Raw genomic sequence first — 15130 nt, 5'->3', positions numbered from 1 at the left:
TTGCGTATTGCAAGTAACCTTCAAAATCATTAACTTGACAGAAAAAGCTTCTTTTCATTTGCACGTTTACTCTATAGCAATGTTAGTTTACAAAGAATGGTAGGTAGAAAACTGAAAACATTCCATCCTAGGTGTGTTTCTGATTCAAAACAAACTCACTGGGATTTACCTCTGAGTAAACAGGCATTCCTCTAAGCCATTCTGAACATTATTGATCTGCATTCTCCAAACACCTCTTGCTTCCAAAGTAGGAAGAAGCAATTTGATGTTCTGTAGTTTGTGAAACTTGATGTACCAGGAGTTAAGGCAGGGGTGGAGCAGCTGTAGCTCTACAGATATTGCTGGTCCCCAACACCATGGCCAATAGGCAGCTGTAGTCCAGCAACCTCTGGAGAGCTATAACTTGACCATCCCTGAGCTAAAGTTTGGTTAATTACCTGTAGCAGAATGGCTAAAGTTCACATAAATATCAAGACAAGGTGGACCAAGAACACAAATTTAATGTTCTCCATGGACAAAATAGATTCAGAAGAAGAATAATCTTATTTGCACCATCCACTAGCCATAGCAATAAAATAAAATGTACTGAAGATAGAGGTTAAAAACTTAACTACAGAAAATACATTTGGAGGTTCAGAGAATATCTGTCAGTATCCATCTAGGTTTTAATTTTAAAAAAACTGTGTGTGTGTGTGTGTGTGTAATGCAACATGCACAGACAGCTCTACAAGAGTAAACATTTGATATTTTATTTAGTTAGTTGTCATGTTTCCGCAATCCATTTTATCACAGCTCTTCTTGTTCACTGCGCTCATGGGATGAGACCCAACGGTTTAGAATCAATTCCTAAAAAAAAGTCATTGATTATTGATGACTAAAAAGGTATAAATGGAAAAAAAGTATGTTCACTGATCTTGTCACTAGTTAACCCAGTATGATTTAACTGTAGCAGAAGTGGCCTTTTGGCTTCCCACTGGGATAAGGCAGCAGCTCATCAACGTACATGCATGTCCACCACAGTAGCACCCCCAGTCCCATTCACCTTGTTTGTCCTTATCCCTCAATCACTCACACACAACCAATGGAAAAACAAATAACTTTGGTCTCTATTGTTCTGACACATTTCTAACCCTAACTCAAGAAAGGAGATTCTGACTAAATACCAGGAAGACCTTATGGTGGTAAGAGCTGTTCCATAGTGGAACTGACTCCCTCGGAAGGTGGTGGCCTCACGGGTGGTTGTTAAGCAGGGTGGCTATCCGTCATGGAGATTCCTGCATTGCAGGTGTTTGGACTAGAGAACACTCGGGATCTCTCCTAACTCTGCAACTCTATGATTCTACGTCAGCACACCTGTTTTCAGTATGCCAAGACCTGAGCCATGTACAGTGGTACCCCGCTAGACGAATGCCCCGCTAAACGAAAAATGCGCAAGATGAAAGGGCTTTCTGATATTTTTTCCGCTTTGCAAGACGATTTTTTCTATGGGGCTGTCTCGCAAAACGAATTTTTTTCCGTGGTCTCCCTTTTTTTTTGCCTTTTCTGAAAGGCGCTAAGCTGCTTATCTGTAAATTGCCGCTTATCCGCTAAAAGCCGCTAAGCCGCTTATCTGTCAAATACCGCTTATCAGCTGATCAGCTGATAAGTGGTACTCCGCAAGACGAAAATCCCTGCAAGACGAAGGCACCCGCAGAACGGATTATTTTCAATTTTAGTATATGTGCTGCCGAAGCGAGCACCAGAACGGATTATTTTCGTCTTGCGGGGCACCACTGTACAATATGATTTTGGTGTTTCACCTGTCTTTCCCATATCAGTGAAAGAGGTGTATTATGTGGCATAGCGGACTGATGTTCAAGATCCAGGAGCCCGAAGTTCCCTTGAGAGTGTCGGATTAGAAACTTCAAATCTTAGGCATTATGTTGTACTGTTTTCTAGGATTCTGACCACACTAGAGCATTACTTCTTATTACTACTTTTTCAAGAGTAATTCGCCTGCTACTGAAATGGCATAGAAAGCATATCAATGTAACTAGATGCCTCATCGCTCCTGTAACATCTATAGGAAGGAGCCTCATAAGTTAGGCAAATGATGTATCTCATTCGGCTCTTTTGAAATATATAAATTAGCCTGAATAATCAATTGCTCAACAATTACTCTAACAATTCAGGCACAAGCAAAAATATTTTTACTGCATTCCCAGATATTAAGCTTAGGTTCTCAAATCAGATTGCCATGTGTGGTATACCCAGCTCAAGTTACTACATATATATACTGAATTAGGAAAGGTTCAAATATTACAAAATAAATTATTAAAATATTGTCTACATTCTATCCAGAGAACTGGATACCTTAAGGCAGTCAGTGACTTCAGAGAAAAAAATCAGAGCAGGACTTGCATACCTGAACTTTAATTCTTTTGAGACATTCTGGTGACAACATTTCTTTTGCAGTCATATCAGGTGGCCGAATCAAATAACAGAACATGAGTTCCTGGTGGTTAAAAAAAAATCCATTAAAATGTATGAAATTCATGTAGTGTAAGATTTGCTCTTTACATCTGTAGTGGTAGTAAGGCAAAATGTGCTTCAATGAATATAACGCTGAATGTGGATCAAGGAGATCTGGGTTCAAATTGTCATCCAACCACAATCACATTGGGTGTGGTCTGCAATTGGATGGCTACGTATAGGTCACTCGCTTGCTCCCCGATTCTAAGACCAGGGTTCATTTGTGGAAAGCTTCAGTGGACACAATTTGTATTCCTACCTAAGGCAATTCTTTTTGCTGTATTGGGGGAAGCTCCAAAGAGCCTCAAACTCGAGTTTGTGAAGTGAAATTTCACAAGAAATTGCAGCAATGAGAGACCTGACTCTGTATATATGTGCAACTCTAATCAGAAGTACTAGGCATAAGTACTTTATCTCCAGTTCTTATTACTCTGTTGCATGTTTCCAGAGAAGTACCCTTCCCAGTGTGTATAATGGGGGTTATACCCATTTAAAGAATGCTGTGTAGGACAAAATAAAATAAAATAAAATAAGTGTGTTCTAGATAGGTTACTAAAATGTGTAAGGTTTCAGATAAAAAGTTGAGAACTGATAAGCAAGAATGCCAACACATCCCAGCTACTAGATTAGTGTTAAAATGGAAATTTGAATGTGCTTGACTTGGAAGTATTTAAAGTACTTCCCTGTAAGCTAGAAATTTGAAATTCAGTATGTATGTACACTAATCCTGCAATCTTACTTCCACTCTCTACTTGGAAATGTCCCATTATGTTTTTTGGGCCTTACTTTGAGATAAGTGCACATAGGGCTTAAGACACCCTGATTACTGGAACTGGGCGTTTCTTCTCTCTTCCCTGAAACTTGGGAAGTTCCCTGAACTGTCTCTTATCAGTGGCTAGCACTGAATAAGAAAAGGTGCAGATGGCCCAGAATGTAAGAGTTCCCCATGCAAATACGGTCGTTCCCCATGCAAATACATGGTTTTCGAACAGCTTAGTTCTCGAACAGCTCCCAAGCGCTGCAAACCTGGAAGTGACTGTTCCGGTTTGTGAACTATTTTTGGAAACTGAACGTCTGACGGGGCTTCCACGGCTTCTGATTGGCTGCAGGTGCTTCCAAACGTTTGGTTTCTAAATGTTTTGGTAGTTGAACAGACTTCCAGGACCAATTCTGTTCGACTTCCAAGGTATGACTATACTTGAAGCGGCTTCAGTGACACTAAGAAACACAGCTGAACCCAGGATAGGTCACACACATGGAGGATCAATCAAATCAATTGATCAGTATCTCATTTATCTTATTTATGGCTATAATTGACAACTTCACATTATCTCTTTTTGTGCCCCCACTGTAGCACCTTTCCTTCGCTCCACAATGCTTTTCCTTGTAGCTTTGAAATGCTTAGTTGAGTCTATGTGTTACCTTGGAAACATTTGCTGTAGTCCTGTTCAACCCAGACAAAGACTTCCAGCTGAAAGGTCTGTGTGGTGACCCTTCAAAGTCGCTGTTAACTAATTCCACAATGACAGAGTAACTGGAAGACAAAGCAAAGTGAAACTTTTTTAGGGTGTTGGGGTGAAACTGGCATTTAAAAACTACGTAGAGTCCACTAGTACTCAGCTAAAATTTACTTAAGAGCTGAAGCTTTACTTTAGCAGAGTGAACAAAAAGAGCAACAAGTGCATTTTTCATACTTTTAAAGTGTACCATTTAGCAAAAGTTTCTGTTATTACAAGATACAGCCACCTTGCAGGCTATTTTGTCTAGCCCTCCATCAAGTTATGCAAACTCAAAGCACCTTTACAGAGTCACTCTGTTAGATATCGTATGAGTCCACTAAGGAAAACTTGCACTCAAACTTGCTTTGTACCCCAGAGTGCTTATTAAAAATGTCAATCTCCTGTCCCTTCCCAATGCAATCATGTTTCCTTCAGTGCTAATGATGCAAGAATTAAGCATAACACTTAAGCATATCTGTCTGTCTGTCTGTCTATAATATCCAAATCTGAATGCTATACCTGGCATGGTAAAAAGGAGGACCTTTTCGATACAACACTGCAATGGGAAGAAAAGAAACAAAACAAACGCTTACTAGAAATAATCATGCTTTCTTCATTTTGAATCATATTAATGTAAGACACGTGGCTTCCCCATTACTCAGCTTTGAAAATCTAAACCATAATATAATAGGATCAGGGTTGTTTGTTTTTATTCTAACCGCAGTTGGGAGCTGAAGCTTATCACAATAAATAAAAATCCTAATCAGGTAACTGGGAATAAAGATATTTTAACTACTTGTACAGTGCCACCTTCAGGGGAAAAACCCCCACACATGTCACTCCAAGTCAACTAGCTAACATAACACATAAGGATCTAAAAACAGCCACAGTGTGATCTATTCCAAGAGAGATGGGTTAAATCCAGCCTCCGGCTGCTCCCTTGCTTGCCAACAATCTTACCAAGGTTGCACCTGCTCCTAGATGAGGTTCTCAGTCTAGGAAAACATATGCAGAGGAGGTCACAGCTGCATGCACAGCATTTGGGGACGAAATGTGCAGAGCTATTTACTCAAGAAAGCTGCCAATGGTCCTGGGAACCAAAGCATACTGGCTCCACTCAAAAGACTGAATGTGGACCAAGAGGAATCTGGAGCAGGAACTAATGCACCACAGTTGATGCTGCCAAGGGATTACCATAGTAATTAACAGCAAGTTGGTCCCCCAGACTAAAAGAGAAGTGAAACATTCTTTTATTGGGAAAAGTAATTGCTTAAAATGTTGCATTATTTTATCATCATTTGCGTTCAGAGAGGGACGGTGATGTAATTAATCTCCTTGCATGCTCAGGCAAGCCAATACCTTGCTGGGTCTGTTCCTCTTAGAAAGGAGGTAGTGAAGGTAGGTTATGGGAGGTAAATCCCCACCAGGACTTGCCCAGGGAAATGGCTGGGGTCTCACTCCCCATGCTCATAGGCCTGAATGGCAACTGGAAGAGATGAACTGAGGAAAGACTGTAAAGAGCTCTGTATATTAAATGTGCTCCACAAGACAATAAACACCCCCAGGAGATTACGAGACTCTTTCTTGCCTATGGTAAAAAGCTTTTCCCTCCTACAGATGATAGCAGGCCATCAATTAAACATTTCTTTAAAAAAAATACTGCTGTGTGCACATCTATTATTCAAACGAGGCAACAAAGAATGGGAACAGCAAGACATTAGCGCTCAAGATTCAAGGAAGCTACAGTCAAATGAATGGGCAGCACATTTGCACAAATGAACCAGACAATGAGCAATAGCCTATTTAAGCTGGGGAGCAGGCTGACAAAAAATAACTTTCTGCACTGTGAGACGATTAGCTGAGCCAATCCCCCACTCCACAAAACTCCACCAGCTTTCATCACTGCAATATCCATTTCATCACACAGTTCCAGTGTGTAGCCTCTCTTACGTTCTGCAATCTGCACTAACCATATTTGGTCCAGTGGTCTTTGTTATCAAGTAACAGGGGAAACAATATCATAAAGGCTATCTATGGGTTGGTCTGGGTGATAGCAATCTAGTGATCATGTGGAGGGGGAATGTGAAAGTACCTGCCCACCCCTCTTTCTAGCACACTTTCTTGCTTCTGCACATCACTATGAGGATGGCACAGATGAATTATAGCCTGCATGTCTAACATCAAACGCATGCAGGTCAAAATTGGTCCCCAGGTCTTACCTGGGAATTGACTGCACCATCCCCGACTTATGGCCTGTGCTTGCAGGCCATGAGTTGGAAAACCTCTCCTTGTGGAAATGGGAGGGGACAGTGCATCACCACTGGATCCGCATTGTGTGCACCAGCCTCTACTGCAAACTATAATCAATGAAAGGAAAATACTCACAGAGGTCAGTCCCATATTTCAGGCCAACTTTAGGGACCCATCCTTTACTACGGAAGTAGTGATATGCCATGTATGTAGCCTTAAATTTGGGTTGTGCTTCGCTAAAAACTTCCCATAGCTTCAGAATAGATAAAGGTGCCTAAAAACACAACCAAATGCTTTCCTATAATTACAGTGTACAAAAGCAACCTACCATTATTGGCAGCTAAGTCAACAATCTTAGCCACTTCTAGAGCAGTGTATTTTATCTTTTATTCAAGTTGGGAGAAGGCACAAAGAGGACAGAAGCCAAATGTGAAGTTTGTCATGCAAGTCTAAGCATAAATGCCATCTAGCTTTTGAACTGCGGTGTAGCTAAAGCTATTAAAAATAGGTTCCAGGGCATCTAGTCTAGGGAACTCAGCAGTCAGAAATGGAACACCAAACGGTATACTCAACTACACAATGCAGAAAAAGTTTAGGATAAAGCTTTATTCTCATCGCATTATACAAAATCCTGATCTCTGTTATACCCATTTAAGCCCCCTAAAATGAATGGAACTTACAAGCCAATGCTATGCATGTTCACAGGGAATTAAAACCCACAGAGTTCAAAGGGCATACGCAACTAATGCAGAATTGTAACCAAAGACTGTCTACATTTATGCAGAGAACATAAGATTATACGAGAAGGAAAAATTACCCATGGTGCAAGTTGCCTTGGAAACTATTACAAAGTGTTTGTTGTTTTATGCTAACAAGCAACACACGCAACAGGTTAACTCACACACAGCTTACTACGACAGACTAAAGGCACCCAATTGGATCTGGCCACCAATTGGATCTAGCCAGGACTCTTAACTTTTACTGCCAAGGAATCCACCAGGTACTTTGTCTCCCCTATGGAATATCTAACTAAACTTGAAGTCCCTAAACACCGAAGGGCTTTTACCCTGGCTCAATGTCAGGCCTTCCCCTCAGCTGTCATTGAAGGTCGATACAGGAAGATTAACTACCCGGGAGACAATGTCCCTGTGACTCGGGACAAACAGAAATGGTAGAGCATGTCCTTCTCCAGTGCCTGTATTACAGAGACATTCGTATTAGCCTGATTTCCCCACTACTTCATAAGTACCCAGGGCGCACAGGGCAATTCTATACCTCCCTGCTGCTCTCAGATACCCATCCTGCTTCAACATACAATGTTGCTAGATTCTGCACAGCAGTGCTCAAAATTCGTCGGAGGATGACCTGTGCCACAAACCAGATTTAAGGAACATATCAGAGTGCTCCATGAATCAATAGTTAAAGTCTTTTATAAATCAGCCTTTTATGCTCTTCCACACCTGTCCAATCCTCCTATCCCTTCTTTTAGCTTCTTTTAAATTCTTATAGACTTTTATATTCACCTTCTCTTTTAATACCTTTTAGCTTTCCAAAATGCTTTTCAGATTTCAAATGACTGTATCCCACCCTTTTATGCTGGTCTATGACCGTAATAAAGATTTGTATTGTACTGACTAAAGGCACCATCTTACCTCATTGTAATAAATACTTAAACATCCCAGAGCATAGACTAAGAAAAAGGCCTAAAAAACAAACAGTAATTAGAATTATTTTGTGTATGTTATATACATTATTACAGAGTACTGGCACCGACATGTTTTGCATGGCAAAGGGTAGGGGGGTGGAAAGGGAAGTGGGAAAAGTCAAACAATGCATTTGCTCACACAATCATACTTTTCATCAAATAATAGCAGCTGAATTCTCATCAGTACAAACAGGACTGCTGAATCCTCAAATAATAATAAAAGCCATCCCATTTACACCCAAGGTTGCAGTCATTTACATGCTTGCTTCTGAGCAGACAAACAAAAGATTTTGTTGCAATCCATCTACCCAATGAGCACAATCCTTCAAGAGTTTATTCTAAGTAAATTCCAGGAACTGAGCAAGAGCAACAAGATTATTCAGGATCTTTTGAGAGAGGGAAAACCCTTCACTAGAATATGATTTTCATTCTTCGTGTTGTCAATTCTAGCAACAGAAGGGAAAAGAGCTTAGCCTTGGGATGGAAGCAGTCCTTAAAAGAAAGAAAAATCACCACCAGGAAGTGTGTACATTAGTGCTAGATAAGAGGAGTCGACTGCTGAAGAAAGCGGGGGGGATATGGCAGGCAACAAGTTTTCCTAAATGAAAGGAGAGGTACAAATGATCATTTGTGCAGTGAGGAGGGACTTGGGCAGTGACGTCCTAAGGACCATCAAGGAATGCCTGGGACTCAAAAGGAGTCAAAAAGGACCTGCAACAGCCATAGCAGCTATCACAGTTTATCAGAATTATGAGCCATATTAAATATGAATCCAACTGGAAACAAGTGGTGGGCAATATCATGTGGCTGCTCTAGTGACCAGTAGTACAAATGCACCTGGAAAGGCCAATCATATCAGAATTCTGCAAGACTGAATTTATAATTTTTCCTCTTCCAAAATTTATCCACACTTTCTTAAAAACAAAAACCATGCAAATACCAAAGTTATATATTTACATTGGCAAATTACTAAGTATGACAGTCTTCCAAACTTACCTCTTCTAGACTGAGTTGCAAATATTCTAAGATCCTAAATGGATTCCTTCTGCACACTAACCTTTCTTTTTTGACTAACTGCAAGAAAAGTAGCAAACCAAAGTTACAAAGACGCAGTCACAACTCTAAGCTATTTACCTAGCTGAGAGCCTGCCAGCAAGATACTTCATATTCCTTTTCTCCCATAAAATCTCCTTCTGACATGCCTCTTCATTCCTGAAAAATTTTCTCTCTCTGCTTAGCACACCTCATTTGATGGCATTGGCTTATCTTCTCCCATGTCCCAATGTGCCGTGGGCAGGAGAACCTTAGAACTGAAATTCCAAGATTCACAAGTTGCTTTTTAAACTGACCTGCCATTACTGCATAAATGCCATAATGGCTTTCAAATGACACTTTGCTGATGCAGATCAGCTGAATGATTTCTTTCAGCAGATGACACCTAATGCCTTTTTCAAATATATGTCGCTGAAAAGGCAAAATGTTATTTTAATAATTTGTTAACAAAAGTTAACAGCAATGGGCTAATTTGTGACCTTACGTGTGGTTTCTTACCTCTTTTTTCAGACATAAATTTGATTCTTCTACTTCTTCTTCTTCTTCTTCAACTAACACAAACTCATTATTATTGTCTTGATTAATACAATCTTCTGGCTTGCAGATGTGATGCACACTGACTGAACACAGTTTTGCCAAGTGTCTTTCAGCTAAAGCTTTAGATCCTGTTACATCTGATTCATTAGAGTCATTCTCGGCTAGTCGGTCAAAAAAAGGATCACCTTCCAGGCCAGCTACTTTATCCCCATTTGTTTCAGAAGAAGTCACTACATGCTTTGACTCATCCTCAGCTGTCTCCATCTTGATGGTCTCCTCAGCCTCACTATTTTGCTCAACTTCTCTCAGATTAATGGGCTGCGTATAATTCAGAATGGTTGCATCAACTGTGAAGTCATCCAGTCCTTGCTCCCGCATGAGGCTTTTAGCCCATTCTACATGACGCTGGTATCTGGAATAAAAAAAGGAAACACAGAAGATTTGAAGTAGCCAGCTTATTAATTATATCTCAAATTTATTTGTTTGTTTTGCAGGCAAGATTATTATTTATTTTTAACTTTGCCTCCCATTTCTCGCTTTTGGAATGCTAGTACTTAAATCAGGGGTTGCCAATCTTTCCGAGGCCTGCGGACACACTTGCAAATGGGAGAAACTGTTTTTAGCACCACATAAGACATCCTGCAACCAAGCACACACCAGGACCTTTTCTGTTGGCTACACAATAATGATTCTTTTGCGCTTAATTTCAGCAGGGGGAGGAGCCCCTACACGTGCCAGGAAAGCCCCCTGCAGGCCCATGTGCACCCTCAAGCACCACATTAGCCACCACTAATAAACTTCAATTTCACTATTATTATTATAATTATTAAGTTTGTATACTGCCCTATGCCCCATAGATCTCAGGGAAGTTCACAGCACAGAGCCAGTGTGGTGTAGTGGTTAAGAGCGGTAGTCTCATAATCTGGGGAACCGGGTTCGCGTCTCCGCTCCTCCACATGCAGCTGCTGGGTGACTTTGGGCTAGTCACACTTATCTGAAGCCTCTCAGCCCCACTCACCTCACAGAGTGTTTGTTGTGGGCGAGGAAGGGAAAGGAGATTGTTGGCCACTTTGAGACTCCTTTGGGTAGTGATAAAGCGGGATATCAAATCCAATATAGAAAACACAAAGTACATAACAAAAATAGAAACAAAAACAAACCAATAACACCCCCTCCCTTCCACAACAGATTTAAAAGGGCATCGGATGTCAATCAGCCAAAGGCCTGGTTAAAGAGGAACATCTTCGCTTGGCACCCAAAGGTGTATAATGAAGGTGCCAGTCGAACCTCCCTGGTACCAAGGAACTGCACTTCAAGCTTCAGACACAGGAAAAAAAGGGGGGGGGGAGCTGCACTTACTTTTTCGATGAGATTATCGGCATGTTTAACCCGACATCTGCAATAAAAGCAGAATTGTTAGCTATTGATTCCGGACAAATATTCAAAGTATTGGAAAGTTAACACACAGGGCAACCCAAACCCCGGCTGGGAGCAGCAAAGTGGAGTGTATCAGCAGATCTACCTCCACATTCAAAGTCCTGCTGCTTTCTGGGCAGAAGGCTGAAAGGAGATTTCCCCTTTTTTTGTGCGGCAGCTCCAGGCTGGCATAGACAAGGTAACTAAGAATGGGACCCCTTAGGGAATCCATGCAACTTTGGATCTAAAGCTGTTAGCCCTGGTAGCTTTCCATTCACTAGGGTGGAACTTGGGTAGCCGTTGTGGCACAGCCTCGCTCCCTGCCCCATCAGCAGCGCTTATCTCCACTAGTGGAAGTGATGGAGAGACATCTATGGGCCATTTTTTCTCCCCTGTTCCCCCCACCTCCCCAAGCTATCTACGTGGAAAGGGGGAATAGCATTGTACTGAGAGTTTGGATTTTGCTTCAAATAATGCATTCATACTAAAATCAATGCAGAAAAATATATCTGTCTTCCTGGCCACCCTCTCTGCATAAGAGGAATCCAAACAACATTTGCTGCAATATTGTGTCTGCAAATGCTGTTTTCCAGGCCCTTAAGGGTTTAAGGACCAAAAATTGAGCCAATCAAAAGAGTTCATTATGCACACTTTATGCCTTTAATTCAATTTCAGACTAGCTCACCTTGCCACTTAGCAACCAACATAGGATCTGAAATGTTGTATTCTGGCCGACTTCTGGAAAGAATACCTTTCCCAAAAAATCCCTAGAAAAATGAGACGTCTGTGTTACCAACAGTTCCACAGTTGTGCATTTGATATTTTTTGCGTTATTGATCACACACACTGTTGTATCTTTTTAAACTAGAAAGCTTCCAGCATGTATAAAAGTCAGTCAATAAACACAAGCTCTGAGCGCAGTTACTCGGATGCTGAAGACAAGTTATCTTCTATGTAGTGTGGAGAAAGTGGATTAGGAAAAGGTTTTCTCCGCCTCTCATAACAGGAACTTGTGGACTTCCAATGAAGCTGAGTGTTGGAAGATTCAGGACAGGCAAAATACTGTAAATATGCATATAGTGCTTAAAAGCTATTGAATTCATTCCCACAAAATGTATTGAGGGCCACCAGCAAGGATGGCTTTAAAAGAGAAGGACACACTAGCGAGTTTCTATGAAACACACAATCCAGTACAGTATAGTGCTCATGAAGATAAACCTTATTTTGCTGTTGATGCCTTCTCAACCATTCCAGATAGAAATACAGGACCCATGTGATTATTTGACTGATTTGCCCCTCCCCACCTCACACCTTCACATATACGCAGTATTTTAACTAGACTGACAATTATTTGGTTCAGAATATTAATTACATTTTTAAAAATCCATTGTGTTGGCAACTAAGGTGAATCTTTTCAATGTCAGAAGTGTCATGCATTAGACAGATAAACAAAAGTCAAGAATACCATACTATATAGGTGTTCTATATCTTCAGGATTCTTCACAATTACATTGTTGTTTATAATTTCAGCCTGGCATATTTGGAAATCTCTTCCGTAAATCCCTTCTCCGGTGGAAGAAATAGGAAATGGAGAATTATATGATTCATATACTCTTCTCTTCCTTCTTGGGGGATGGAAAATTGCTTCTGCCATTTTGTATTATCCTTCTACTTTAACAACAGTCATCTAGGACAAAGAACAGAAAGGGAAGAAAAACTTGTGAAATACTTTTTAAAGTCAGACACTTATTAGGTATGCTTGATGAACCATTAAAGTAACATTCTTTCCCTTGAATTGGTCAGAACAATTGATTTCAGGACACCAACTCAAACTCTTTCTGGAAATATATATACTCATGCCTTGATTCTCAAACATACACAGTAACTCATGGGATTCATGGTTTTAATATTCCTGCAGAAACAGCCTCTTCCCATCTGTTATTCCAGATTAATGCAAGACAACTTACTGGGGTTACTTCTTGGTGAGCAGTGAGATAGTGCCTGGCCTTGTAAACTATTCACCTTGGGTTACACAGGCCAAAAAGGCTTAACACATTTGAAGACTCTAAGAGAAGGAATACTGAAAGGGTAGAATATGACAGTAGTATTTTATCAGGAACTCAAACTGCTAAAACCAAACAAAATTATAACACACGTATTCGGGAAAGACTCTGGGAGTGTTTGCACTCTCTTCTGTACCAAGTGTCTTAACTCATTTTCTTGACCTTTCTTTGTGTATTCATTTAGTTGTTTTAAAACACTGAAAAATATTTTCCGGCATGGGGTACCTTGATAGTTCTTCTCAACAGGGACTGGCAGTCCCCAAAAGTGATGGTAGTTTAAGCTCCATCTCCTGCCTTGCCTTTACCCAAACCAACAAAAAGATGTTATCACACAAAGGGAGCTTTTGGGTAAAGTACATTTTGGCATGCTGCATAAAGAATTACTGTCTTCCATTATTTTCCCCTCCCTGAATAATTAGCAGGAGACACACTTCTTTGGGTGCCAGTGCCTCCACCATCACCAATTGGGGCATGACTGACCTGCCTTTTTGTGGTGGTGCCTTTATATTATATCATTATTATTATTATTATTAATAATAATTAAAAAATTATAAAATTCACTCCACTGAAATTTTTAGAGATGCTGAAGACTTATCTGGCTCTGCCATATTTCTGAGATTGGCCAACTCTGGGTTTTTATTGTGCTAATTTAGTTCAAAAACTGTGCAGAAATTTAAAACACGTTATTTGTTCTCTTGATGGTTTCAGTTACCTTGTAAATCACCCAGAGAGGCTTTTTTAAAGTGGGAAAGTGGCATGCATGCTGAGCACCTGCTAAGCAAAATAATGCCTCCTCTAAAGTATACAATAAAAATTACCAGCAAAAGAAAGCAGTGGCCCCTTTCGACTTGGGGAGAGAGAGAGAAAAAGAGAGGACCTAGAAGGATCCCAGGATGTTTTGAGTCCCTCTCTCCTATTCCTGAGGACAAAAGGCAAAGAGGGACACTGCACACTAGGGACACCCTCCTGGTACAAGCACACCCAACGAGAGGGCTCTGGAAGCGAGAGGGTTTGTGTAGTTTGTGTAGAAGGGACCCCGTGGGTCATCTAGTCCAAGCCCCTGCAATGCAGGAATTTCAACCATATCATAATGACTCTCTGCACATTCACAGCTCCTTTCCCTTAACTGCGGCATCCCCCCCCCGCCACCCAAAATGAGGGGCAGTTCTGCCTAGCCCCCTTGCTGCACTGGGGTGGGAGGCTTTCCACCATGAAGGCTTGAGGGTCTCCCCCCCCCCACACTTTTTACAGCCTTTTCAAACACAGTGGGTGTGAAGCGGATGGATGCACAGCCAAGCCCCAGTTCTGCCACGCGACTAAGAGACAAATAAATGGGAGGGAGAAAAAGCTTTTGTCAGCTCCCGGCACAAAGCTCGTAGTTAACTGGCTGGCTGGCTCTTCTTCCCTCTTGCAAAGAAGGTTAACCAAAGCACCTCTCTGGCCACTAGCAGCGAACTGAACCCGAGCAGCGGAAAGGATGCAAGCGGCTCTTCCCCCGCCGCACATGCTCCTCCGCCTCGGAAGGAGGAAAGGCCTCTTGCTTCCAAAGAGGCAAAAATAAAACGAAGCGCGCCATGGAACCATCACTTCCGGTTCTTACTCGCGTCCTCCATGTGTGAAGCTAGAGTAGAAGAGGAGCAGCCTTAAATTCAGACTTTAAAGTAAAATGGCCATCATCATGCTTATCTAGGCAGTGCTGCTCACTGAGTGAGTCTCTCTCTTTAGCTGTTTCTCCCAAAGTCCTACCCTAGCAAGGAAGCCTCTAACGTTCAGGGTGTCGTTCTTCGGTTCTTGCACTAATCCCAGCTATCGTTTCCCCGCATATGGCAGACTCTTCACGCTGCGATTGGGAACCGGAGGTCTATATAAAGGAACGTCGTAACGTTGGCTCGTTGCGCTGTGGCAATAGGGCGAATCGAAAACTACGCAACCAATCGGCAACGCGTAAGGGGGCGGGGGGGGGGAAATAAAACGCATGCGCTGTGTAAATCTTTCTACCTTGGTGCTGGGAATAATGTTAAGAAGTCGGAACTCCTCCCCCTGCCCCAGTCGGAAGTTGATTCCCAAGCGCTTGGGCGGGGGGCACCCTGGAAAGG

The 15130-nt window shown here is 41.6% G+C and overlaps 1 protein-coding gene across 8 annotated transcripts; it reads right to left on the bottom strand.

Annotated features, from left to right (window-relative positions):
* Positions 1–735: 735 nt before the first annotated feature.
* TSEN2 (tRNA splicing endonuclease subunit 2) lies at positions 736–14880 on the bottom strand. Of its 8 annotated transcripts, XM_053377692.1 has the most exons (13): positions 14468–14565; positions 12939–13051; positions 12437–12658; positions 11657–11738; positions 10915–10951; positions 9517–9967; positions 8962–9039; positions 7913–7963; positions 6396–6534; positions 4530–4566; positions 3934–4045; positions 2405–2494; positions 736–846 (listed from the first exon to the last, which is right to left on the bottom strand). In XM_053377692.1, the coding sequence occupies exons 3-13, from the start codon at positions 12623–12625 to the stop codon at positions 787–789; spliced, it is 1326 nt and encodes a 441-aa protein (XP_053233667.1). In that variant the 5' UTR covers positions 12626–12658; positions 12939–13051; positions 14468–14565; the 3' UTR covers positions 736–786. The 8 variants fall into 8 exon arrangements, with proteins under 8 accessions (XP_053233667.1, XP_053233669.1, XP_053233671.1 ...); XM_053377694.1 differs by lacking the exons at positions 12939–13051; positions 14468–14565 and adding an exon at positions 14781–14880; XM_053377696.1 differs by lacking the exon at positions 12939–13051 and having other exon boundaries at positions 12482–12658; positions 14468–14568.
* Positions 14881–15130: the final 250 nt, after the last annotated feature.

Source organism: Podarcis raffonei, chromosome 2 (assembly GCF_027172205.1).
Source record: "Podarcis raffonei isolate rPodRaf1 chromosome 2, rPodRaf1.pri, whole genome shotgun sequence".
Classification (NCBI taxonomy): Eukaryota; Metazoa; Chordata; class Lepidosauria; order Squamata; family Lacertidae; genus Podarcis; species Podarcis raffonei.
This window is presented reverse-complemented; position numbering and strand designations above follow the sequence as displayed.

Excerpts from the sequence above, each read along its gene's own strand:
- TSEN2 (XM_053377694.1), bottom strand. The coding sequence starts at position 12,625 with ATGGCAGAAGCAATTTTCCATCCCCCAAGAAGGAAGAGAAGAGTATAT. Across the intron at positions 10,952-11,656 it reads GTTGGTTGCTAAGTGGCAAG|ATGTCGGGTTAAACATGCCG; the intron begins GTGAGCTAGTCT and ends CTTTTATTGCAG. Across the intron at positions 9,040-9,516 it reads ATTTATGTCTGAAAAAAGAG|TTAGTCAAAAAAGAAAGGTT; the intron begins GTAAGAAACCAC and ends CTTTTCTTGCAG.